Below are 27,895 nucleotides of genomic sequence, written 5' to 3'. Positions count from 1 at the left end.
CCGAGGTGTATTGTGGGTGGTTCTTGCCGTTCTCTCTCCGCGGGGCCCGAGTCGGACAGCGCGAATCGTGTGAAGTTTGAGCGAGATAAAGTACCCGAAATATGGCTCTTCATATTCCCAAAACACCGGGCTTTTCCCAGATGCTGAAGGACGGGGCGAAGGTGCGTTGCTGTAAGCGGGAGATGGTGTTGGGAAATGCCCTTAAAATAAAACGCGTGCTGTGAGAATGTTCCAGAAGCGCCGAGTAATGCCGGCCGCAGCGAGTGACGGAGGGCGGACTCTTCCCCCGCCTCAAGAATGGAGCTTCAGGCGGGAGGGGAGGGGAGGGGAGGGGAGGGGCCCGTTTGCGGTACTGGGGCTTGTAATAAACCGAGGCCCGCGGTTATATCCGAGCTCTGGGTGATCCCGGGCGGGGGAGAGGCGGTTCGGGCGCCGGCTCCATGTGCTCGGTCTCTCTCTGCGGCCTAGTTTCACTCCAAGTTGGGACAGTCAGTCGGACGCTGGAGTTTTTGAAGCGCCGTGTAAATAAAGCACGGCTGAGTCGCTAGTCGCAAAGGCCGGGGCGGCTCGTGGTGGAGGCCACTGGCGACCTCGCCCGCAACCGTAATCCTGAGCCTTGGATCATCGAGAACAGTCATGAGCTGGAATAAAACCCCAAGGGTTTCAGATCACGGGAAAAGGTCAATCAGTTGGTGACGAATTTTCCGTCCTTTCCCAGTAAATAATCCTTTAATCCAGTTTATTGCCAGAATGTTTTACACAGACACCATCACGTAGTAAGATTTGCAGGAATTAGTAAGGATATGGTGGTAAAGATTGCAGTGTTTGCAATTAATATGTAAAATTGCTGTTTCCCTGTAATTAGGGAGGTTTTAGTATGTTACCACTTTAGCAGACCAGGGATTTTGGTGCGCAAGTCCACGTATGTCCCCAGAGGGATCCAAGTTGCGACCAACGGTGAGAATAAACTACTTTTAATATTTGGCTTAAACGAAATACGAATTCCACCAGTAGTTACAGCTGTTGTGTAAGCCTTCTATATTTTAATTTGGCTAATTGGTAGAATCACTAACAACTATTAGAATCATTGAAAGGTTACAGCATGAAAGGAGACCATTCGGCCCATCGAGTCCGTGCTGGCTCTGCAAGAGCAATCCATCAAGTCCCACTCCCCCACCCTATCCCCATAGCTCTTCATCATGTTGCCTTTAGTGCTTTTGCCAATCACAAATCAATGTCCTCTGGTTCTTGACCCTTCTGCCAGTGGGAGCAACTCTCTCTTCTGTCTAGACCCTTCATGATTTTAAGCACCTTTATCAAATCTTCTCTCAAGGTGAACAACCCTAGCTTTTCCAGTCTATCCATGTAACTAAAGTCCCTCATCCCTTGAATCATTTTAGTAAATCTTTTCTGCGCCCTCTCGAAGACCTTCACATCTTTCCTAAAGCGCGGTGCCCAGAACTGGACACAATACTCCGGTTGTGGTCGAACCAGTGTTTTATGAAGGTTCATCATGACTTCCTTGCTTTTGTATTCTATGTCTTTATTTATAAAGCCCAGGATCCCATGTGCATTTTTAACCACTTTCTCAACCTGCCTTGCCACTTCCAACGATTTGTGCACATATACCCCAGATCTCTCTGTTCCCGTACCCCTTTTAGAATTGCGCCCTCTAGTTTATATTGCCTCTCCTCATTCTTCCTACTGAAATGCATCACTTTCGTTTTTCTGTGTTAAATTTTACCTATGTGTCTGCATGTTCCACCAGCCTGTCTATATCCTCTTGGTCTATCACTATCCTCCTCACTGTTTACTACACTTCCAAGTTTTGTGTCATCTGCAAATTTTGAAATTGTGCCCTGTACACCCAAGTCATTAATGTTTATCAAGAAAAGCAATGGTCCCTGGGGAACACCACTGTATACCCCTCTGCTTCCTGTTACTTAGCTAATTTTGTATCCATGCTGCTGCTGTCCTCTTTATTCCATGGGCTTCAATCTTGATGACAAGCCTATTATGTGACACTTTATCAAATGCCACTTGGAAGTCCATATACACCACATCAACCGCATTGCCCTCATCAAAAAAACTCAATCAAGTTGGTTAAACACGATTTGCCTTTAATATCCGTGCTGGCCTTCCCTAATCAATCCACACTTGTCTAAGTGACTACTAATTCTGTCCCGGGTTATTGTTTCTAAAAGTTTCCCCACCACTGAGATTAAACTGACTGGCCTGTAGTTGCTGGGTTTATCCTTACACCTTTTTTTGAACCAGGGTGTAACATTTGCAATTCTCCAGTCGTCTGGCACCACCCCTGTATCTAAGGATGTTGGGAAGATTATGGCCAGTACCGCTGCAATTCCACCCTTACTTCCCTCAGCAGCCTAGGATGCACCCCATCCGGACCAGGTGACTTATCTACATTAAGTACGGCTAGCCTTTCCAGTACCTCCTTTATCAATTACTAGCCCATCCATTATCTCAACTACATCTTCCTTTACTGAGACTGGCAGCAGCATCATCTTCCTTGGTAAAGACAGATGCAAAGTACTCATTTAGTACCTCAACCATCCCCTCTGCCTCCGTGAATAGATCTCTTTGGTCCCTGATTGGCCCCACCCCATCTCTTACCACTTGTTTACTGTTTACATGCCCATAGAAGACTTTTGGATTCCCTTTTATGTTTGCTGCCAGTCTATTCTCGTTCTCTCTCTTTGCCCCCTTATTTCCTTTTTCACTTCCCCTCTATTTTCTATATTCAGCCTGATTGTCACTTGTGTTATCAACCTGACATCTGTCATATGCCCCTTTTTTCTGCTACATCTTACTTTCTATCTCTCGTCATCCAGGGAGCTCTGGCTTTAGTTGCCCTACCTTTCTTCCTCATGGGAATGTACCTAGACTGTACCTGAACCATCTCCTCAAATGCTGCCTATTGTTCAATTACAGTCTTGCCTGCCAATCATTGATTCCAATTTAGCTGGGCCAGATGAGTTCCCATCCCACTGAAATTGGACCTCTTCCAATTGAGTATTTTTACTTTAGAGTGGTCCATGTTCTTTTCCATAGCTATTCTAAACCTTATGATACTATGATCGCTGCTCCCTAAATGTTCCCCCACTGATACTTGCTCCACTTGACCCACGTCATTCCCAGAACCAAGTCCAGCAATGCCTCCTTCCTCGTTGGGTCGGAAACATACTGGTCAAGAAAAGTTCTCCTGAACACACTTCAAAAATTCCTCCCCCTCTTTGCACCTTACATCAGCCTGACTGAGGACTGGTAGTACTTTTATCTTGAGCTTAATGCTTTGCATTAAATCCTGAATTAATATTAAGTAATGTGCATGGTAAAATGAGAATGAGCAGCAAAAAGGCTTGCTTTTAAAATTTCTAGTTAATTTTTGGCACTGTCAGCAATGAAATGGGTGAGTTTTGAATGAGTACAAAATGCCAGTATTCCAATTTAGTTTTGGTTACATTCAAACATCATTTGAAGCTGCATAGTTTATAGCACAGAATGCAATCATGCACATTCTACTCATTGCACACTATTTTGATATAATTAACAGTTGAATCCAATGACATGATATCCTTGCTGTTGCAGGGTTAGAAATTAAATCAGGATTAGCAGCTGTGCATAAAAAAAACAAGAAACACTTGGTTAGTTGCCTTAGTTATGCATGTTTAAGGTTTGATGCTGTCCATTTGGCCCATGGGCTGCTGATAACGCTTCCTGATGAAGTGTCTGCTAGTACATTCTCCTGCTTCCACTATGCAATAAAAATAGTGACCACATCAAAAATTGGAAAATAAAAACTACTTGACCAACACTTAAGTACTTTTGTACAAAATATGCAAACTATTGGCATTTGTGTAGTGTATTTTAATGTAGTAAGACATTCTAAGGTGCTTTATGGAGGATAAACAGACAGAAGAGTTAGAAGAGGTCGATGAAAGCATGATCCAAAACATACGTTTGAAAGCAGACAGAAGTAGCAAGGTGGAGGGGATTAGTGGGAGTTGTAGAGAGTAAGGTGGTTGAATGTGCTGCCATAATGGTGGAGCAAATGGAGATTGCAATGTACAAGAGGCCAGAGTTAGAACACGAGCGTGGGCTGCGGTGAGGGTGAGGCTAAGGATAATGTGTAAATGAGGAAAAGGACTTGAATTCAGTGCATTAGGGGGAGGGAGCCAATAGAGATCAACAAGGACAAAAGGGTGATGGGCGAGTGACCCTTAGTAAGGGACAGGGCGTGGGGTGCAGTTTTGGATGTGTTTAGAATTTGTATAGGGTGGAACTCAAGGCCAACGAGGATGGATTTGAAGCAATCCAGTCTGGAGGTAACAGACATTTAAACACTAAATTAAGTGTATAAGATGTGTGTTAAGCTTTTTTAATCATAAGGGCACATTGTCATTTGACAGTCACCAGTTAGGAGGTATTCTCGGTCCAGCGAACCAGTGGTGATTTCAAGCACTGGTGAAAACGAGATGCTAGCCCCAAGAGAAAAGAAGCAAGGTGGATGGAATTCTGGAGGGAGCTGCAGAATGCTGAAGGTTCTGCAGTACTTTGTCCGTGCTAATAATTGCATCCATTCTGGAAGGTCATAAGATCTCAGTAGAAACTAATGGAAGGGAAATTATGATATATTGACTTTGTATAAGTCATCTGGAGCTGACCTGTGATTGTTTATAGTTTTTTTTTCTCCTAGTGCTGTCCTAACAGCATACATATCAAATGATATGTTTATATTTAATTTCATACAATTCTATGTAAGTTGCTTCACTGCTGATACCTTAATAACTGCTTTTAGCCTCAATCAGGGGCATAAATTTTTCATCGTGAGTATGGTACATTCTTCCTTTAAGTTGTAATTGATATATACTTATCTGTACATTTCAGCACTTTTCAGGCTTGGAGGAGGCAGTTTACAGGAATATTCAAGCTTGCAAGGAGCTGGCTCAGACCACTCGTACAGCTTACGGTCCAAATGGTATGATTATGTAGCTTCGCACAATTCTAGGAAATGTCTTCACTGTTGCTTGTTTTACTACTGGGGTGCTATTGTACTAATAAGCTTGAAATACTTTTATAGGGATGAATAAAATGGTCATCAATCATTTGGAGAAACTTTTTGTTACCAATGATGCTGCTACTATACTGCGAGAACTGGAGGTAGGTAGTCAAGTAATGTCACTTTTTTTTGAAAGGTGGAGCCTGTTTAATGAAGTTCAAGTCCCAATTTGACAGTTTAATACTGGCATCAGCTGTTCGTGTTTACGGAGTACAGCTATAGCTACTGAGAGTTAGGAAGCCACTAAGGGGGAATACTTCTTCCAAATTTTGTTGCCTCATTGGCCGAGGCAGGTTGAAGGAATTCCGCACCTTTCATGTTCGCGGTTTTTGCAAGTTAAGACATTTTCTTCAGTGAAATTATTAATGCATGTCTGCATGAGTAATATTTTCATTATCATTCATACTTAAGAACATATGGAAATCTAGATTATGAAAATGCCTTAAAGCCCAATCCATCCTGCCAGTTGCTCCCTTCTTTGGGGCGCACTAATTTCCTTTCCCTGCCTTCCTTGGAAAAACAAAGAAAATCAAGTGGTGTTGGTAACTATTCTAGAACCCTCTATCCTGCTTTTCAATAGGTGGGTTTCAGTTGACCCTGAATCAGCTATCTTCTCTGGAAGTTCATTCTACATGTCATTGAGATTTAATCTCTAACCTTGCTCGAGGCTTGTGAATTTTGTATTTGTGTCCTTTAGTCCTATGCTCATTGTCCATGATAAATAACTTGCTTACTTCCACTTGTTCACATCACCTGTACCTTTTTAATACCTGTATCGTAACTCCCCTCAGTTTTTTCGACAATAAGTCTAGCCACTTGAACTATTCTTCATAACTTCAAAAAAGCAGGACCTCAAAGGTAGTAATCTCTGGATTACTTCCAGTGCCACTGGTGAGTATAAGAATAGTAGAATAAGACAGGTAAATGTGTGGCTGGAGAAATGGTGTAGGAGAGAGAGCGCTTCAGATATCTAGGGCATTGGGGGCAGTTCTGGGGCAGGAGGGATCTGTTAAAGGTGGACAGATTGCACCTTAACAGAGTTGGGACGAATGTCCTCATGGGGAGGTTAACTAGTGCTGTGGGGGAGGGTTTAAACTAATTTGGCAGGGGGCGTGGATAGCAGGATGAAACATAGAGAGGAGAAACCAGGTGCGCAGAGGAGCGGTAGGGACAAATACCACTAGAATCATAGAAAGATTACAGCACGGAAGGAGGCCATTCGGCCCATCGAGTCCTTGCCGGTTCTATGCAAGAGCAATCCAGCTATTCCCACTCCACTGCCCTACACCCGTAGCCCTGCATATTTTTTCCTTTCAAGTACTTATCCAGTTCCCTTTTGAAAGCCATGATTGAATCTGGTTCTTGAACCTTCCGCCAGTGGGAACAATTTCTCTCTCTCTATTCTGTCTAGACCCTTCGTGATTTTAACTACCTCTTACAAATCTCCTCGCTACCTTCTCTGTTCCAAGGAGAACAACCCCAGCTTTTCCAGCCTATCGACGTAACTAAAGTCCCTCATCCCTGGAATCATTCTAGTAAATCTTTTCTGCACCCTCTCAAAGGCCTTCACATCTTTCCTAAAGTGTAGTGCCCAGAATGGGACACAATACTCTATAGAGTAGAGAATATTTCAGAAATAGGAATCGGACGGGGCAAATGCGAGGCAATCTAAGATGACTTTAGAAATGCATGTACGTAAATGCGCATAGCATAGTAAATAAGGTTGGTGAGCTGCAGACTCAAGTTTCCACATGGGAATATGATATAGTGGCAGAGTAACAGAGATCTGGCTGAAAGAAGGCGGGGTTGGGTACTGAATATTCCTGGCTACAAGGTATTCAGGAAAGATAGGGAAGGAAAGAAAAGGGGGGAAGTGGCAGTATTGATCAAAGAAACTATTATAGCACTGGAAAGGGATGATGTAGTTGAGGGGTCAAAGACAGGATCTATATGGTTAGAATTAAGGAACAATAGAGGAGCTATTACACTACTGGGTGTATACTATAGGCCACCAAATAGTGGGAAGGAGATAGAGGAGCAAATTTGCAGACAAATTACTGAAAAATGCAAGAACTATAAAGTAGTGATAATGGGGCACTTCAGTTATCCCAATATAGACTGGGACAGTAACGGGGCAAAGAGGGGGATGAATTCCTGAAATGTGTACAAGAGAACTTTCTCAAACAATGTATTTCCAGCCCAATGAGGAAGTAAGTAGTGCTGGATATAGTTCTGGGGAATAAAATGGGGCAGGTGGAACATGTTTCAGTGGGGGAACATTTGGGGAACAATGATCATAATATCATTAGGTTTAGAATAGTTATGGAAAAGGACAAGGAACAATCAAATGTGAAGATACTTGACTAGAGGAGGGCTAATTTCAGTGAGTTAAAATGGGATCTTGCTCAGGTAGATTGGAATCAAAAATTGATAGGCAAAACAATATTTGAACAACGGGAGGCCTTCAAGAATGAGTTGGTTTGTGTACAAAGTAGTCACATTCCTACAAGGTGGGGGGAAGGGGAAAGGCAGCACATTCAAAGCTAAAGCTCTCTGGGTGACTAAAGATACAGAAATTAAAATGGAACAGAAAAAGGAGGCTTATGACTAACGTAAGGTTCATAATACTGTAGAGAACCTAGCTGAATACAGAAAGTACAGAGGAGATCTAAAAAAAAAGGGAATGAGGGGCAAAGAGGGAGTATGAATAGATTAGTGGCTAACATAAAATAAAACCCAAAAGCCTTATGAGCACATAAATAGTAAAAAGGTAGTCAAAGGATGGGTGGGACTGATTAGGGACAAAAAGAGATGCTGAGGTACTCAAATACTTTGCACTGGCCTTCACAAGAGAAGAGGATGCTGCCATTGTAGCAGTAAAGGAGGAGGTAGTAGCGATACTGGATAGGATAAAAATAGATGAGATTGGCAGTACTCACAGTCGCAAAGTCACCTAGTCTAGATGGGACGCAACCTGGGTTACTGAGGGAAGTAAGCGTGGAAATTGCGGAGGCTCTGGCCACAATCTTCCAATCCTTCTTAGATATGGGGATGGTGCTGGAGGATTGCAAATTTTATTCCTGTTCAAAAAAGGGGAGAGGAATAAACCCAGCAATTACAGGCCAGTTAGCCTAACGTCGGTGGTGGGGAAACTTTGAGACAGTAATCCGGGACAAAGTTAGTTGGCATTTGGAAAAGTATGGACTAATAAATGAAAGTCAGCACAGATTTGTTAAAGGAAAATCGTGTTTGACTAACTTGATTGAGTTCTTTGATGAAGTAATGGAGAGGGTTGATGAGGGTAGTGTAGTTGATGTGTATCTTGACACAAAGCATTTGATAAAGCACCACATAATAGACTTGTTAGCGAAATTAAAGCCCATGGGTTTAAATGAACAGTGGCAACATAGATACAAAATTGGCTAAGGGACAGAAAGCAGAGTATTGGTGAACAGTTGCTTTTCAGACTGGAGGGAAGTATACATTGATGTTCCCCAGGGGTCAGTATTACGACCACTGCTCTTTTTGATATATTAATGACCTAGACTTGGGTATAGAGGGTATAATTTCAAAGTTTCCAGATGACACGAAATTCAGAAATGTAGTAAACAGTGTGGAGGATAGGAAACTTCAGGAGGACATACAGACTGGTGAAATTGGCAGACACATGGCAGATGAAATTTAACGCAGAGAAGTGTGAAATGATGCATTTTGGTAGGATGAGGGGAGACAATATAAACAAAATGGTACAATTTTAAAGGGAGCACAGGAACAGAAACCTGGGAGTATGTGTACACAAGTCTTTGAAAGTAGCAGGTCAAGTTGAAAGGGCTTTTTTTTAAAAAAAAGCATGGGATCCTGGGCTTTATTAATAGAGGCTTAGAGTACAAAAGCAAGAAAGTTATGGAAAACCTTTATAAAACACTGGTTAGGCTGCAGCTGGATTATTGTGTTCAGTTCTGGGCACCACACTTTAGGAAGGATGTCACCCTTGGAGAGGGTGCAGAAGAGATTTACTACAATTGTACCATAATTGAGGGACTTCAGTTATGTAGAGCGACTGGAGAAGCTGAGGTTCTCCTTAGAACAGAGAAGGTTAAAGGGTGATTTGATGGAGATGTTTAAAATCATGAATGGTTTTGATAGAGTAAATAAGGAAAAACTGTTTCCAGTGGCAAAAGGGTCAGTAACCAGAGGACACATTTAAGGTGATTGGCAAAATAGCCAGAGGCGACATGAGGAAATATTTTATTACACAGCGAGTTGTAATGATCTGGAATGCACTACCTGAAAGGGTGGAAGAAGATTCAATCGGAACTTTCAAAAGGGAATTGGATAAATACTTGAAGGGAAAAATTTAGTGTTGTGGGGAAAGAGCGGGGGAATTGAAGTAATTGGAGAGCACTTCCAAAGAACAGGCAAGATGGGCAGAATGGCCGCCTCCTGTGCAGTACCAACTGTGATACTATGAACTTAGATTCCCATGGTACGAAAACCTTTCTCTGAACAATTGTTAATCCATCTATATTTTTGATGATTCTCCCCCCTGTTGATCCAGTTCAGTTCTTGTATTTCTCTCGTACAGGTTCAGCATCCTGCAGCCAAGATGTTAGTAATGGCTTCCCATATGCAGGAGCAAGAGGTTGGAGACGGAACAAATTTTGTGCTAATTTTTTCTGGTGCTCTGCTAGCACTGGCCGAGGAGCTTTTGCGAATGGGTCTTTCGGTCTCGGAGGTGTGTGCCTTTATGGTTTTGATATGTTTTGCAGTGTTTAAATCTTGAGAGATGGATTTTTTTTTAAAAGTGCCCTGTATATTGTGTGCCAGAGACTTACGATCGTAGATGTTTATGCTGATTGTACCTATTTGTCATTTGTTGCAACTTCAACTATGATCCAAAGTGCATGTGAATGCATTTCTATAACTTATCCCTCCAAGTCGGGTGTTAAAATAGTGCAACACAGACTATCCCACATCCCTGGCAGTCTGGATTACAAACCCCATTCAAGTCAGTCCAAATTGCACTTCACTGGTTTTGCCTTGTTTCAATTTTGTGAGCCTGGAGGTTGGAAAGCACTTTTCTTAGCATTGTTGCATCGTTAGTGGATATGTCCCTTTGGGTACGGCTGGTATGTGCGCCAGAGAAGCTGAGGGAGACTTGAGAAAGTAGCAAAATTTATGCACTTGTAGATGATCAATAAGAGGATACTTCGAAGTTAAGAATTTCAGAAATTTAGCAGGGTTAATATTTTTATTGTGGGAGTAGGTAAGAAGATTCAGCATTTTTTTAAAATGCAGTAGACAGAAAATTTTTTAAATTTGACAGTTATTTCATGCTGATTCTAATAAACTCTACAGGTAATAGAAGGCTATGAGGCTGCCTCCAAAAAGGCTCTCGAGATCCTTCCAGACCTGATATGTTCCTCCGTCAAGAATCTTCGGGATACGGAAGATGTGTTGCCTGTCATTCGAACTGCTGTAATGAGCAAACAGTATGGCAATGAGGATTTCCTGTCCAAGCTAATTACACAAGCATGTGGTATGTGTGGAGTTTTGATTTGAATTCTGAATTTGCAACTATTAAAATGCTAAATTTTAAATCTACACAGAGTAAAATGCAATCAGTGTACAGACCAATATGCAGGTAAACAATTACAAATAATCTTGGTTAAAGCTGTGCCCATATAGTTCAGGAAAATTTGTTTTGAGTTGAAAACTTCTCTACCAAGCTAGAAGATAATTTGAGACAAGGTGTAAGCTAATCTCATATTTATTGATTGGACTGCTGATTGTCTGAGGTTACCCAAGTAATATCTTCAGCACATATAGAATGTCTTAATTCCTGTGGGACCATGTTGACCTGTGAGCTAGGTATGTGAAAAACAGCTCTTTATCCTGAGTTTGAAGCCATTGTTATATTCTGTAAGTAACGGTACTTGTGCTAGTTTTATGCATTGGCCATTGAAACATCGAAAATTTACAACACGGGAGGTGGTCATTTGGCCCATTGTGTCTGTGCCAGTCAAAATAGAGCTTCCCAGACTAATCCCACTTTCTAGCACTTGGTCTGTAGCTTTGTAGGTTATGGTGCTTCAAGTGCATATCCAAGTACCTTTTAAATGTGATGAGGGTTTCTGTCTCTACCACCCTTTCAGGAAGTGAGTTCCAGACCCCCACCACTCTCTGGGTGAAAATTTTTTTCCTCAACTCCCTTCTAATCCTTCTACCAATTACTTTAAATCTATGCCCCCTGGTTATTGACCTCTCTGCTAAGGAAAATAGGTCCTTCCTGTCCACTCCTATCTAGGCCCCTCATAATTTTATACACCTCAATTAAATTTCCCCTCAGCCTTCTCTGTTCCAAAGAAAACAACCCCAGCCTATCCAATCTTTCCTCATAGCCAAAATTCTCCAGTCCTGGCAATATCCTCGTAAATCTCCACTGTACCCTCCTAGTGCAATCACATCTTTCCTGTAATGTAGTGACCAGAATTGTACGCAGTACTCAAGCTATGGCCTTACCAGTGTTTTATATGGTTCTAGCAAAACCTCCCTGCTCTTAGATTCTGTGCCTCGGCTAATAAAGGAAAGTATCCCATATGCCGCCGTAACCACCTTGTCTACCTGTCCTGCTACCTTCCGGGATCTGTGGACATGCACTCCAAGGTCCCTCTCTTCCTCTATACCTCTCAGAATCCTCCCATTTATTGTGTATTCCTTGCCTTGTTTGACCTCCGCAAATGTATTAACTCACACTTCCTTGGACTGAATTCCATTTGCCACTTTTCTGCCCACCTGACCAGTTCATTGATATCTTCCTGCACCCTGTAGTGGGTATGGTAGCATAGTGGTTATGTTACTGGACTAGTAATCCAGAGGGCCTGGACTAATCCAGAGTTATGAGTTCAAATTCTGCTACAGCAGCTGGGGAATTTAAATTCAATTAATAAAATCTGGAATAAAAAAAAACTAGTATCAGTAATGGTGGCCGTGAAACTACCGAATTGTCGTAAAAATCCATTTGGTCACTAGTGTCATTTAGGGAAGGAAACCTGCCGTCCTTACCTGGTCTGGCCTATATGTGACTCCAGACCCACAGCAATGTGGTTGATTCTTAATCGCCCTCTGAAATGGCCTAGCAAGCCACTCAGTTGTACAATCTCGCTACGAAAAGTCTTTATAAGAATAAAACCGTTCGGACCGCCCGGCATCAGACCACTAGGCACCGGACACGACAAAGGCAAACCAAGCCCACTCGACCCTGCAAAGTCCTCATTAACATCTGGGGACTTGTGCCAAAATTGGGAGAGCTGTCATACAGACTAGTCAAGCAAAAGCCTGACATAGCCATACTCACAGAATCATACCTTTCAGCCAACGTCCCAGACTCTTCCATCACCATCCCTGGGTATGTCCTGTCCCACCGGCAGGCCAGACCCACCAGAGGTGGTGGTACAGTGATATACAGTCAGGAGGAGTGGCCTTGGGAGTCCTCAACATTGACTCTGGACCCCATGAAATCTCATGGCATCAGGTCAGACATGGGCAAGGAAACCTCCTGCTGATTACCACCTACCGCCCTCCCTCAGCTGATGAATCAGTCCTCCTCCATGTTGAACACCACTTGGAGGAAGCACTGAGGGTAGCAAGTGCACAGAATGTACTCTGGGTGGGGGACTTCAATGTCCATCACCAAGAGTGGCTCGATAGCACCACTACTGGCCAAGTCCTCGAGGACATAGCTGCCAGAATGGGCCTGCGACAGGTGGTGAGCGAACCAACACGAGGGAGAAACCTACTTGACCTCATCCTCACCAATCTACCTGTCGCAGATGCATCTGTCCATGACAGTATTGGTAGGAGTGACCACCGCACAGTCCTTGTGGAGACAAAGTCCTGTCCTCACACTGAGGACACCATCCAACATGTGTGGCACTACCACCATGCTAAACAGGATAGATTCAGAACAGATCTAGCAGCTCAAAACTGGGCATCCATGAGGCACTGTGGGCCATCAGCAGCAGCAGGATTGTATTCCATCACAATCTGTAACCTCATGGCCCGGCATATTCCTCACTCTACCATTACCAACAAGCCAGGGGATCAACCCTATTTCAATGTGGTGTAGAAGAGCATGCCAGGAGCAGCACCAGGCGTGCCTATAAATGAGGTGCCAACCTGGTGAAGCTACAACACAGGACTACATGCATGCTAAACAGCGGAAGCAACATACTATAGGCAGAGCTAAGCGATTCCACAACCAACAGATCAGATCAAAGCTCTGCAGTCCTGCCACATTCAGTCGTGAATGGTGGTGGACAATTAAACAACTAACAGGAGGAGGCGGCTCTGTGAAAATCCCTATCTTCAATGGTGGCAGAGTCTAGCACGTGACTGCAAAAGACAAGGCTGAAGCATTTGCAACCATCTTCAACTAAAAGTGCCGGGTGGATGATCCATCTCTGCCTTCTCCTGGTATCCCCACCATCGTAGAAGCCAGTCTTCAGCCAATTCGATTCACTCCACATGATATCAAGAAATGGCTGAGTGCACTGGATACAGCAAAGGCTATGGGCCCCGTCAACATCCCGGCTGTAGTGCTGAAGACTTGTGCTCCAGAACTAGCCACGCCTCTAGCCAAACTGTTTCAATACAGCTACAAAACTGGCATCTACTCGACAATGTAGAAAATTGCCCGGGTATGCCCTGTCCACAAAAAGGATAAATCCAATCCGGCCAATTATCGCCCCATCAGTCTACTCTCAATCATCAGCAAAGTGATGGAAGGTGTTGTCAACAGTGCTATCAAGTGGCACCTGCTCACCGATGCTCAGTTTGGGTTCCGCCAGGACCACTCGGCTCCAGACTTCATTACAGCCTTGGTCCAAACGTGGACAAAAGAGCTGAATTCCAGAGGCGAGGTGAAAGTTACTGCCCTTGACATCAAGGCAGCATTTGACCGAGTGTGGCACCAAGGAGCCCTAGTAAAATAGAGGTCAGTGGGAATCGGAGAAAACTCTGCAGTGGCTGGAGTCACACCTAGCACAAAGGAAGATGGTGATAGTTGTTGGAGGCCAATCATCTCAGCCCCAGGACATTGCTGTCGAAGTTCCTCAGGGCGGTGTCCTGGGCCCAACCATCTTCAGCTGCTTCATCAATGACCTTCCCTCCATCATAAGGTCAGGAATGGGGATGTTTGCTGATGATTGCAGTGTGTTCAGTTCCATTTGCAACCCCTCAGATAACGAAGCAGTGCATGCCCGCATACAGCAAGACCTGGACAACATCCAGGCTTCGGCTGATAAGTGGCAAGTAACATTTGCTCCGGACAAGTGCCAGGCAGTGGTCAGAGGCTGGGTATTCTGCGGCAAGTGACTCACCTCCTGACTCCCCAAAGCCTTCCCACCATCTACAAGGCACAAATTAGGAGTGTGATGGAATACTCTCCACTTGCCTGGATGAGTTCAGCTACAACAACACTGAAGAAGCTTGACACCATCCAGGACAAAGCAGCCTGCTTGATTGGCACCCCATCCACCACCCTAAACGTTCATTCACTTCACCACCGGCGCGCTGTGGCTACAGTGTGTACCGTCTACAGGATGCACTACAGTAACTCGTCAAGGCTTCTTCGACACCGCCTGCACGTTCCCCTCCAAATCTCACAACCCGACTTGGAAATGTATCGCCGTTCCTTCATCGTTGCTGGTTCAAAATCCTGGAACTCCCTACCTAACAGCATTGTGGGAGAACCTTCACCACACAGACTGCAGCAGTTCAAGAAGGCGGCTCACCACCACCTTCTCAAGGGCAATTAGGGATGGGCAATAAATGCTGACCTTGCCAGCAGCGCCCACATCCCATGAACAAATTAAAAAAAAAATTCTACAGGTTTCTTCCTCACTATCAACCACATATCCAATTTTTTGTATCATCTGCAAACTTCTTAATCATGCCCCCTCTATTTAAGTCCAAATCATTAATATATACCGTAAAAAGCTCGGGACCTAGTACTGAGCCATGCAGAACCCCACTGGCCACTGCCTTCCAGTCACAAAAATGCCCGTCGACCATTACTCTTTGCTTCCTGCTGCTGAGCCAATTTTGGATCCAATTTGCCACTTTCCCTTGGACCCCATGGGCCTTTAATTTTTTGACCAGTCTGCCGTGTGGGACCTTGTCAAAAGCCTTGCTAAAATCCATGTAGACTACATCAAACGCACTGCCCTCATCAACCCTCCTTGTTATCACCTCAAAATAAAGACATTTCTTGTATAGTTTGGAAGGGTGGTTTACAATGGCCAAAAGTAGTGAACGTGGGGGGGGGGTGGGCGGGTTGTTGAGTTCTCAATAGCTAGGTCATCTGACATAGTTCAGCAGAGGCTGTGTATTAGAATTTCTCGGTAATGAAGACAAGTACCCATGGTGGTAAGTTGGTCATAAAATAATGGCTGTATGAATCTGCAAGTCTTCTCCCTACTGCTTTTTTGTAATTGTTTTAAGCCCTGGAAGTGTTGAAATTTTTAGAAACTAATTTGGCTAACTGACATCTTGGAATGCATTTAAAGCTTCTGTCCATAGCAGTTTTGTTTCATGCCAACACCGTGGTTGTGGTATATATGCAGCCTGAATCTAGCACCTGACACGTCTATTTACATTGATGCTAAACTTGTCGTGTGAATTCACTGTTACTCAGACCAGTGGGTGGCTGGTGTGGGGAAATGTTGCTCTGTGGTGCTCTTCTGGGATTGGGGCCAAGGCAGATTATTCAGGCAAAGTAGATGGAGCATTTAACAGTTCTTCCCCTGATCTTGAGAGTGATACAAGCTGACACTGTATATCTGTAAAGAGAAAATGTTCTGATTTTAAGTGCTAACATCTGTAGTCAATTTGACTCTGTTAAATTGTTTGAGAATGACACCATAATGGTTAATAGCCATATGACTTTATTTAGCACAAGCAAGAATCATTACAATTCAGTATTTAAGTAGTAGTTCACCAAGCACAATTGAGTTATATTACCCTGTTGTCCCTTGGGTAGAAGCCGTGACCTCGTTCCCTGTTCCTTCATTCATGTTCTCGTTTACCCGCCTGGTCCTTTCTTTTCTGTCCTGTACACTAACAAGTTTCAGATCCTGCCAGTTATACTCCAAAAAAGGGAACTGTGGCAAAATACATCCAATCAGGTATTTTTCCAAATACTCCCCTTAATTTACCCAATCATATAGACAACATGTACTTTTCCAGATGAGACACTGCCACGTGCCCCCCTTATCGCTCCTTATTCTCCATAACAAGATTATTAGCACAATGTTTCCCTGTCTCTGCAGTTGATGCATCCCAGTATGTCGGAAGGAGTGGGGTTACTGTTGTGTCCCTCCCTTAGTTTGCAATAACAAAATTCTCATGGCTGTTAGTGCCTGCAGCTGCAGTAAGCTAATTTAAAGGCAGTCTATGTTATGGTACAGTAGTTTTCAGCTAAAGCCTTGACTATTTAACTCTTTTGAGCCTGATTCCCCATGATACCTCCTAAACCTATATTTCCTTACACATCTGGGGTGGAGTGGAGAATGCTTGTATGCTGTCTTCCATGTTATGTTTGATTGTGAACAGTAATACATTATTTAAAAAATATCTAATGCCAGGAGCTCCATTAGATTTTTATATAAAGCCTGTATGTTAATTACTTTGTTTTCCTTTCAGTATCTATCTATTCAGAATCCAGTCATTTTAATGTGGACAATATTCAAGTCTGCAAAATTCTGGTGAGTCTTTCGGATGAAACACATTTTTGGGCTCACGGGTTGGGTTATTATAGCATTAAACTTGCTACAGTGAGCATTTCCTTTAACTTTTATCAGTGCTCAACTGTAGTAAAGCAATAGGAGTAATAAAACTTTCCATTTTGTGGTGGTTTATGTAGGACCACAAAGGTTTGGTTGAATGAAATTGCATGGATTCTGCAGAACACCATTTTTAATTTTTGTTGAAGTTGATTGTAGATGCCTTCATGACTTGGCAGAAATATTTGGTTGATTGAACATAGTGGTTTGATCAGAAAGGGCTTGATGTTGATGTACAATTTCTGTGTTGTTTTCTAGGGAGCTGGTGTGCATTCTTCATCGGTATTGCATGGGATGGTTTTCAAACGAGAGACCGAGGGGGATGTAACCTCTGTCAAAGATGCCAAAATAGCAGTATATTCTTGTCCTTTTGACTGCATGGTAACAGAGACAAAGGTACCATAGTCTAGATTCTGATGTATAACATTTCACAATCCATATGATTTAATATTTCAGAACTATAATGACATTCGAGAAACTAATTTCATACTAGGCTTACGATGCGGTGTTAATTGGACATGCTGGTTTGTAATACCAGGATCATGATATCACATAATGTATAATATCTGCTGAAGTGGATATGTGTTTAATCTAGCGTGTCTGACATTTTCTCTCCTTATAATGTCCTCTCCTCTCTTTCCCCCCCCCCCGCCCCTGTTGTCAACCGGGGGTTACCATTGACCAGAAACTTAACTGGACCAGCCATATAAATACTGTGGCTACGAGAGCAGGTCTGGGTATTCTGCGGCGAGTGACTCACCTCCTGACTCCCCAAAGCCTTTCCACCATCTACAAGGCACAAGTCAGGAGTGTGATGGAATACCCTCCACTTGCTTGGATGAGTGCAGCTCCAACAACACTCAAGAAGCTCGACACCATCCAAGATAAAGCAGCCCACTTGATTGGCACCACATTCACCGCCCTAAACATTCACTCCCTTCACCACCGGCGCACTGTGGCTGCAGTGTGTACCATCCACAGGATGCACTGCAGCAACTCACCAAGGCTTCTTCGACAGCACCTCCCAAACCCGCGACCTCTACCACCTAGAAGGACAAGAGCAGCAGGCATATGGGAACAACACCACCTGCACGTTCCCCTCCAAGTCACACACCATCCTGACTTGGAAATATATTGCCGTTCCTTCATCGTCGCTGGGTCAAAATCCTGGAACTCCCTTCCTAACAGCACTGTGGGAGAACCGTCACCACACGGACTGCAGCGGTTCAAGAAGGTGGCTCACCACCACCTTCTCAAGGGCAATTAGGGATGGGCAATAAATACCGGCCTCGCCAACGACGTCCACATCCCATGAATGAATTAAAAAAACTCCTTGTGCTGCACGAGTTGAGCATGTTGCAGCTGTTGCTGATGGTTTGACTGGCTTCAGTTCTCACTTCCACCAGCTCTCTTGCTTCTTTTCCTAGGATCAATCTTGTACTATCTGTAAAAGTGCCTTTTGTATGTCATAGTTAATGGTATGTGGGTAGACTCTATAGCAATACTCTCCAGCTCTTTCATAATAGCAGCTGTCAAAGCATCTGCAGCCAGAACCTCCACCAGAGAACTCGTGATCCCACTGGTGGTCAGAAACCTGTATCACGGTTACCACGGAGTCGGGTATCGCGAACACCACCCGAGTTGGTTTCTTCCTCAATTACCTGCGCATGTATAGGCAGTACCTGGTGATGGCTGACGAACTGCTTGGGAGAGCATATCGTGCAGCTGGTTTTGGATGCAAGTTGCTTTCTTCCTTGCCTGCCATGTCGCAGCTCCTGTCTTCAGATAGGAAAATTTGGGTATGGTGAATGGCAGTTTCCCCATTTTTAAAAAAAAAGTGCTTGAAGTTATGCAGACCTTGAAATAAAACAGTGCAGTGGTGATCTGGATGCCGATGTGATTGATTTGTCTTTTCAGAAGTGATTTTGTTCAAAGTATTCTCATTTCTCTTCTAATAGGATTATTTTGCAAACTATGGAGATTGAGAGCTGAAATGCAGTTTTTACTATTTGCCTAATAATTCAGCAATATTTACATTGTACGTTGTTGGATGACCTAAACACACTTTTAAGAGCCGTTCGAGTAATTTGTTAAATTTCATTCGGCATTCATAGTAGATACAGCACAGGAGGCGGCCATTCGGCCCATTGTGTCTGTGCTGGCTCTTTGAAAGGGCTATCCAATTAGTCCCATTTTCCTGCTCTTTCCCCATAGCCCTGTAAGTTTTTTCCCTTCAAATTTTTATCCAATTCCCATTCTGCAAAGATCATTAACACATTCTATAGAAACCTTCTGAGCACAATGTCATAGCGTATAACAATGAAGTTGAATTTAAATTACATAAGGAGTCAATAATCTTTTCTACGGTGAAACTTCTTTTTGAAGGGTACGGTCTTGTTGAAGAATGCAGATGAATTGATGAGTTTCAGCAAAGGAGAGGAGGATCTCATGGAGGTCCAAGTGAAGGCTATAGCAGATACTGGTGCTAATCTAATTGTAACTGGAGGAAAAATAGCAGACATGGCCCTGCATTATGCTAACAAGTACCAGCTGATGCTAGTTAGGTAAGTGATTTTATAAGTCAGTCTCTGGGGCCAGGTTCATTTCTTTTTGCTCCATGCTCACAAGTAGGTCTGGATGTTCTATTAGGGTACAATGACTGTGCTGATCATAAGTGTCATTTTTAAAAGAAAATGCAGTTTGGCTTGCTGAATGTGACATTAAGTATCCGTATATACTATGCATACATGCAAGCCATTGATTATTTCAAAGAAATAACCCAATTTGGAGGAACATTGTTCATGCTAAAGGAGCGCCTTGGTACGTTTTACTATGTTAAAGGCACTATATAAATGCAAGTTGGTATAAAAATATCTTTTGAATAGTGGGGATCCAGTGAGCTGCTTAGTAAAGTGTGTGCATATGGATGTTGGGCGAGGATGGGATTGGGTTTGGGTTTGGCTGTGGTGCCCTCAATCAAACAGTATAAACGCAGTCAACAAAAGAATAGTCATTTGGGTGTACTCTGGAACAGTACCACGGCATGAATCACTGCTTTTAGAGGAGAAAGGGGAAGAAAATTGTGGTGGGGGTGCTTATCCTTTTTTAAGGAAAAAAAAGTGTACTTGTTTATGATGAGAAATTTGCACAAGGACCAACTTTTAAGGGGAAAATTGAAGGAAATAGGCATTTAAGGATATAGGGTTATTTGGCTTTCAATTTAGTGGCAAACTGCTCTAATATATAAACCTCGTTGATTAGATTTTTATTTGCTTGTTAATGGATTGGCTTTGCTACTGATTCCCAAATGTTCGTATAATATTTGAAATGATAATCGGAAACAATTTTTAAGTCTAAATTGCTTATCTTCGTGACCTCATCTGTTGTGTCCATTTTGTTTTTCCAGGTTAAACTCTAAATGGGATTTAAGAAGACTATGCAAAACAGTAGGAGCTACAGCCCTTCCACGATTGGTGAGTAGCATAATAAATTCAATCTCTTACTAATTGCATTTACTTTTTAATGTCATTTTTAAATTTAATGATGTGAATTTTACAGACACCACCCACTCCAGAAGAAATGGGGCACTGTGACGGTGTTTACTTGTCAGAAGTTGGTGACACACAAGTGGTGATATTTAAGCATGGTGAGTTTTTTTAATTGTGTAGATTATAAATGACAATGATTGATATGCTTACAGTACATTTTTTCCACCTATCTAATGCAAAGAACTGTTTCCACAGGGAAGCCCATGCTTGCTGTGAACAGAAATATGGGAGGTTTTGTACTCTGGATGAACAAATAAGCTTGTTCCGATGAGCTTACTCTCCAAACCTCTCCGATTGCTAGACAAATAATGCTCTGTATATCTCTAGCTGTAAACTACATATTGGGTTTGTTAAAAAATTAAAATGAACAAAAATAAGAGGAAGCACAACAGATTTCATTAGGTTACGAAGATATATTTGTGTGTATAGTTCTTGTAAGTTTAATAACAAAATCTCAAGTCCTGGGTGCTCTCAGTAATGACACACAACTTGGACCAGCATCCCTAATGCAAAGTTTGTGTGTGAAATTTGGTATCCTGAGTGCTTCTGCTAGTCTCCAATTGTCAACAGCTTGACTAAGCAAAATCCACTAAAAAGCTTCAATGTGGGCCACAATTAAGAACACAAATCACGGGACTGGAAAAGACTCCGTAGTCCGTCTGGCCAGTCCCCAAGACAATTGCATCTCAATCACCTACTCCCTCAATTGTCTATATGTTTCCGCGCTGTGTGTCTATTTCAACGTTACCGCGCCCTGTGCAAAGCAGTTAAATCTGAACTGTTAGTGCTCCTTCTCTCTTGTAAGCTTGCATTCTTGTCCTCTTTCTAAACTCAATCAGTCTTGGACATATTATCACGGTTTAATATATCTATTCTCTTATGAATCTTGAATTCGTAAATAATATCTCCCTTGAGCTGTTTGTTCTCCACAGTAATTAATCCTGGGCTTTTCAAACTTTCATGGCTCAGTTGGCTTAAGCTAGTTGTCACTTTTGTCGCCCTTATCTTCACTGTCTTCAAACGCTTAGGGAATCCTTGCTGTAGTACAGTGACCAGAATTCTACACAGTACTCCAGGTATGGCCATTTCTGTGCTTAGTCCAGAGTAGTTATCGCCATCTGGGATTTGTGTACTGTCCCTCTGGCTACACATGCCAATACTTAATTTGGTTTCCCTACTGATGTTCACACTGTTACTGGTTTCAGTGAACTATCCACCAATACCCCCAAATCTTTCTCGTGTTGTGTCTCATAGCCTACAGCTGTTTGATTTATATTCCCACTACTCATTGTTAATCTCATTACCTTGCATTTGTCCACATTAAATGTTATTTGTTGCACCTCAGCCTAGCTTCCCCAACCTATCCAGACCCCTTTTATACTTTGTTTGCCTGTTCCCTTTAATTGGCAAGCCACCCCCTCCAGTTTGGTGTCATTTTAAAATCTAGCCTTCTATCTGTCCCCAGTTCATTTATATTCCTTTGTGTCTATATTAATCTCAAGTTATATCCACTTTTTACTTTGAAATTGAAAGTGAAATAAGTATCAACGGTGTGTTTGACAATTGAATACAGCAGTCACTTGCTGTAGAGTTGAAAAGCATCATGACAAGGCAAATCTGAGAGCTTTATAGGCTGATGAGACAATCACAAGTGATTCGTTCTGTCACTTCCTTGCAGCCATGTGATCAATAGTAAATGTTTGTTACCTTGATAGTCACTTGTTTTAATATACCTGTCTACAAAGAGGTGATTCTTCTCTTTTCTCCTCCCTCTGAAGTGAGTGAACATGTGCTGCATAGTGTATTGTAGGGTTTTTTTAAACCATCAGTAAACAAATTAAAGTGGTTACCAATTGATCAGCTACCAAAAATTGCATGAAGAAATCTTTGGGGGGACAAAAATACTTCTATGATTAGAAATGAGACAGATCTCAGATGTTGTAAGATACATTGCTGATGAAATACCTTCCCAAGAAGAGATGCTAGGAATTTCTGTAGTAACCGTAAATTCTAAATGTCGCTGTTTTTTTGTAAATTAGTTATTGAACCAAGTAATGCAAGAAAGAATTGGATAAACTTTCATGGTTGCTGCAAATATACGTAGGCTTAAAGAATTTGTTCCGGATTTTAAGGGTATGGGTTTGAGACGTATTGGACCATTTTTCAGCATGTTGATTTGCCAAGGCCCTTGTATTTTGGGAAGCAAGCCGTCTGAGCAATTTTGTTTTGGGATATGCAAAACAAAATTCTTCACACTTTAAGATCCTTCAGCATTAAACAGCATAATCGACCTACTGCTTACATAACATGAATGCTGAAAAACGTTTGTCAAACAGAATGGGTCATTCTATTACCCTTCATGAGCAAACAGATGTCAACAATCCAGGTTGTTTGACCAATTTTGTTGGTAATTTTTGAATTTTTTTCCGAGTTGGTGGATTTAAAAACTGAACCAATTGAATAGATTTAAATAAAAAGGCTACATTTCAAACTTCTACAATATTTTAAAAGACCATCTAAATGCATTATTGCAGTTTGAAAATTCAGTGAAATGTACTTTTTGGATGAAACACGTGACATTACAGTGTTATGGATGAGTTTAGTTAGATTGCTGAGGTGTGGGGGCCATTGATGTGACTATAATCTGGGCTTTGAACCTAGTTTCTAGGCAATGAAAAGCTTTTTTTAAATGTTATGCACAGTAGGGGCAGAGAAGCAGTAGTTGGGTAAGTTATTTTTGTTTTTCTGAAGAAAAATGGGAACAAACGCAGGAAATGTTAATCACAGCGGGTCAGTCAGCATCTGTGGAGAGAAAAGCTAAGTTAATGTCTCGGGCATACCGCTTCTCAACACAATTGAAATAAATTAAAAGATGAACCAGCATTTTAATAGAATCCGAACAGCAGGGCGGTTACACATAATTCAGCCAATCCTTCCCCAACCACCTCCTTGGTGCTTTTTCCCCTTTGTTCAGATTCTATTGAAATGTTGGGTCATTTTTTTTTCAGTTCTGATGAAGGGTTGTATGTCTGAAACATTAACTTAGTTCTTTTTAAAGCATTATACCAGATCTTGAGTATTTGTTCTGTAAAAACTTAACTTTAATATGACATTTACAGAAATATGGAAAAACATTGTTAATTTTTTGCCCCATCTATAGTTTAGTCTTTCATTAACTTGTATTTTTAAGAAGTGCTTAATTTTTCATTTGTTCAATCACTTGTAACAGTTTATTTGAGGTGGAGATTTCCTGTGTTTGCTGCTGTTCTTTTATGTGTGTATTTACAGTTCCAGTACAGCTAGAGAACTGAGGAAATCTTTGATTGGTAGCAGATGAAATTGAGGGTGTAATTTGGGTCTGTTACTGTGTTCATTATCAATTTGAATGAAAGAAACTAATTCATGTCCTACACATCTCCCTGACCTAGCATCCTGGCATGTTTTGTACATGTAGGTTCAGCAATATAGAGCTGGCATAACTTAAAATATGTATTTTTTTGTCCAAAACTCCACACTCAACCAGAAAAATGTCTTAACGGGAATGTTTTTAAGTGTATGCATACATTTGCACATCATGTAAGCTTGTGGTTAGCATTGTCTGTTTCTATTACCTGGGGTGGGTAGAGATGAAACCTTTACCACAAGTCTTAATTGCTGTTATATCTTGCTGCAGAGAAACAAGATGGTGCAATTTCTACAATTCTAATCCGTGGTTCTACAGATAACATAATGGATGATATTGAGCGGGCAATCGATGATGGTGTCAACATCTTTAAAGTTCTTACAAGGGTACTGTATTCTGGGCACCTCAAATCTATTGAAAGGTTTCACACCTAATGCTTTTCTTTTGGGTCTACAGTGTTGGATCTGTTTTTGGATTTTCAGTATGTTGTGTGGTTATCCAAAGTTCACACAATATGTTAAGACTTGAAACTTATTGAATCTGGTGGGTTGATACTTGATGTCCGCATGCACATAATTTCCTTTATTTCTACATCTATAAGTCCAGTATCTCTCAATGTATTCTATGGGAATAAGTGTTTCGCACAAGACTGAGTGGGGTATCTCGATTTATTTGTCAGTTGGCCAAGTGTTCTAGAATTTAGTATTTACAAATTAATTCTTCAACATCTCGGTGAAAAATTTGATTTGGCTGTGGAGGCCACTAAGTATACACTTTTGCTGGCCTCTTCCTGGTTTCGACTGGATGAGTGGTTCACCTAAAACTGATACAGGACTGAATAGATCCTTATATTTTGCATATATATGTTATAAAGTTTAACTTAAGTGTATTTTCTTGCTAACAAAATGTATGATTCACAGGATAAACGCTGTGCACCAGGTGCAGGAGCAACTGAAATTGAACTGGCTAAGCAGATCACTACTTATGGAGAGGTATGGAAGAAAACAATCAGTTTGTCATATTTAAGAAATTTGCAGTGAAGAACGAATAATTTTTGTTTCTTTTCAGTCATGTCCTGGTCTTGAACAATATGGCATCAAGAAATTTGCAGAAGCTTTTGAAAGTATTCCACGAGCATTGGCTGAGAACTCTGGCATTCGGGCTAATGAAATCATTTCAAAATTATATGCAGTGCATCAGGAAGGAAACAAAAACATTGGATTTGATATCGAGGTAATTAAGCAGCCCTTAATGTGTCTAATCCTTGTAACAGTTATGGATGCTCTTAATTAAATGCTCTGGGACCCAGTTTCACACGGTCCTGACCAGGGAATAGTGCATTGTCTCTGTTCCTAAAGCCTTGAGTAAAATCTAGCACATATTAATGGAATGAAAGTCCTATCACCTCTTGGTTGTACAGATCCTACATGACTAATTTTTGCAGATTCAGCTCACATTCTGGCAGGTGAGAATTTGCGACACAAAACTAACCATGATTAGGTATGGGTCAGCAGTATCATTTGGAGAAACAAAGATGGGCTGATATGGAGAAAAAAATCATGCTAGTGCATTAGTACATGCGCTTTGGTTGCTATTACGGCATTTTCACTTTGCTGCTTTATTTAGTGCTAGAGGTGGTTAAATTTCTTTACTTGCTTACGTCACTTTAATGAACACTAACTAACCCCTCCACCCCAAAAAAAAGTAACCACTAGAAATTTACATTCAAGAACTTTGACTTGGGGAAATTCACCATATTTTAATACACAGGAACTGCTGCTTCTGATTGCTGTCTTAAGAATTTCATTAAGTTTTGTATGGTGATTCATGTGTGGAATGCTAATGATGTGTTGCATTGTCTCTTCATAAGAATGATTTGAGCATCTGGTACCAGACATTTGCGTGACAAGATATTCCATGATGTCAAAATGGTACTGTCAGATGAAAGCTTAACATGTAACAGGACATGGCTCTAGAAGGCACATCTTATTAGGAACCATAGGGCTTGTAACCTAGCATCTCTAGAAAACTGTTAAGTCCAGAATCCCAGCTTTTGCATTAAACCTGGTCATGGTGTTTGTCAGTTCCTTTTCTTCCCCAAAAAAACCCATTAATTGTTTGTTTTCTTCCTAAATAACTTAAGTGGCTGATATGAATACTTTCTTTATCCCTTTATATTGTTTTCAGGGTGAAGGTTCAGGGCTGAAAGATATGCTTGAGGCTGGAGTACTAGACCCATACTTGGTTAAATACTGGGGACTTAAGCTTGCTACAAATGCTGCTATAACTGTTTTAAGAGTAGACCAGGTGAGTAGTAGTTACCAGAATGACGCTGGTATAGTTGAAGATTTTAAATGTACTATTTACTTATTATGAAAAGTCTGTTTCTGGTTTCATTGTGCATCATATGATTTGGCACCCTTGAAAATATCTAGCCCACAAGTGTAGATGCCAGGAGTTAGTTTTGAAAGACCGATGTTCAAGATTTTTGCAATACTTCATGTATGAGATTTGAGGGCATTAATCTCTAGATAAATGTAAGCGTATTCCACAAGGCTTCTGAGTTACATAGAACAGCATCAGGGCAAATTAGTCCTTGATTGGTGATTGGAGCCCAGTGGGAATTGTAGCAATGGATTTGATCATCAATTGGAGCCAAACAGCAACTAGAACAATTGAAATCTAGTTTGGTGTCAATTCATTCATTACCCTCGTTATGAGAATGATGGGCTTTTCTGTAAAGCCATATTTGTCTGTAGACACTAACAACTGGCAATTCCTAAGATTGTGTCAATTTGCTTTTTTATAAAATTTAAAGGGGAACTTTTGAGAAATTTAAATACCAAATAAAGTTAGATCAGACTGGATTATAGCCACATAAAATTAACATTTCAAAAGCAAAATTCTGCAGATGCTGGAAATCTGAAATAAAAACAGAAAATGCTGGAAAAGCTCAGCAAGTGAGGCAGCATCTGTGGAGAAAGAAACAGTGTTAACGTTTCAGGTCGAAGACCTTGCATCAGAACTGCAAGATGTTAGTTAAAAGTTCTTAAGCAAGTACAGAGCCGGTGGGAGGTGGAAAGAACAAAAGGGAAGGTCTGTGAGAGGGTAAAGGGCAAGAGTGATTAAATGACAAAAGGGATAATGGTGCAAGCAAGGAGGTTGGTAATAGGACAGGTTAAGAAATAAAATATCGGTCTAGAGGAGCTATAAATTGGAACAGAAGAACTATAACCAGCAGCTGCAGTCCAAAAATTTTTTTTTAAATGGGAGCAGTGATTATGGTCTGAAGTAATTGTAATCAATGATGAGTCTAGAATTGATTTGAATAACTTCAGACCATAATCACTGCTCCCATTTTTAATTTTTTTAATTTATTGGACTGCAGCTGCCATTCACAGCTCCTTAGTGTGATACCATTATGTGCCATTGAGGTTTTAAAATATATTGTATGCTTACTCATGAGTTCATAGCTCATGATATAAGCTAAATATTGCATAAGAAATTCTACTTCTGTATTTCATTGAATATATTTGAAACATTTAGGTGCTTCATAAACCAGTTGAAGCCATTACAACAAAAATATTGAGCTCCAGCAATTGACACCTGAAAAACCTTTATCTTACTGAGTAACATTGCTATTTTTGTGAGCTGTTCCACAAAGCATGCTTTTATTTACTATTAAATGTACATGAATCTGAAACATTGCTATCAGTGCCCTCTTGATGCTTTTTTTCTTTGCAGATAATCATGGCAAAACAGTCAGGTGGACCCAAAGCTCCAGCACAGAAGAAAGACTGGGATGATGACCAAAATGACTGAACAGTTCAAACCACCTAGGGATGAATTTGTACCAACTAATGTATGTACTGAGCAGAAGCCCTACTTTGTAGTACAAATTTGAACTGTTAAGTTTTTTATTTATGCAGCTTGTTTAGTTGAGATACAAAATTGGGGCATTATGCTCACAGGTCAGAAAATTCTGATATTCTGTCCAATAAAAGACATTGGGCTACCAAAA

At 41.5% G+C, this 27,895-nt stretch overlaps 1 protein-coding gene across 1 annotated transcript; it reads left to right on the top strand.

Moving 5' to 3' along the window:
* cct8 (chaperonin containing TCP1, subunit 8 (theta)) lies at nucleotides 1–27,895 on the top strand. The gene is made up of 15 exons (XM_067992753.1): nucleotides 1–161; nucleotides 4,909–4,999; nucleotides 5,102–5,181; nucleotides 9,666–9,815; nucleotides 10,439–10,619; nucleotides 16,784–16,845; nucleotides 17,182–17,319; nucleotides 19,309–19,487; nucleotides 20,330–20,396; nucleotides 20,482–20,569; nucleotides 24,145–24,260; nucleotides 24,795–24,866; nucleotides 24,943–25,107; nucleotides 26,062–26,181; nucleotides 27,619–27,895. Exons 1-15 carry the CDS (start codon nucleotides 102–104, stop codon nucleotides 27,694–27,696), a joined length of 1,647 nt encoding a protein of 548 aa, XP_067848854.1. The 5' UTR covers nucleotides 1–101; the 3' UTR covers nucleotides 27,697–27,895.

This window comes from Heptranchias perlo, chromosome 11 (genome assembly GCF_035084215.1).
Source record: "Heptranchias perlo isolate sHepPer1 chromosome 11, sHepPer1.hap1, whole genome shotgun sequence".
NCBI lineage: Eukaryota > Metazoa > Chordata > Chondrichthyes > Hexanchiformes > Hexanchidae > Heptranchias > Heptranchias perlo.
This window is presented reverse-complemented; position numbering and strand designations above follow the sequence as displayed.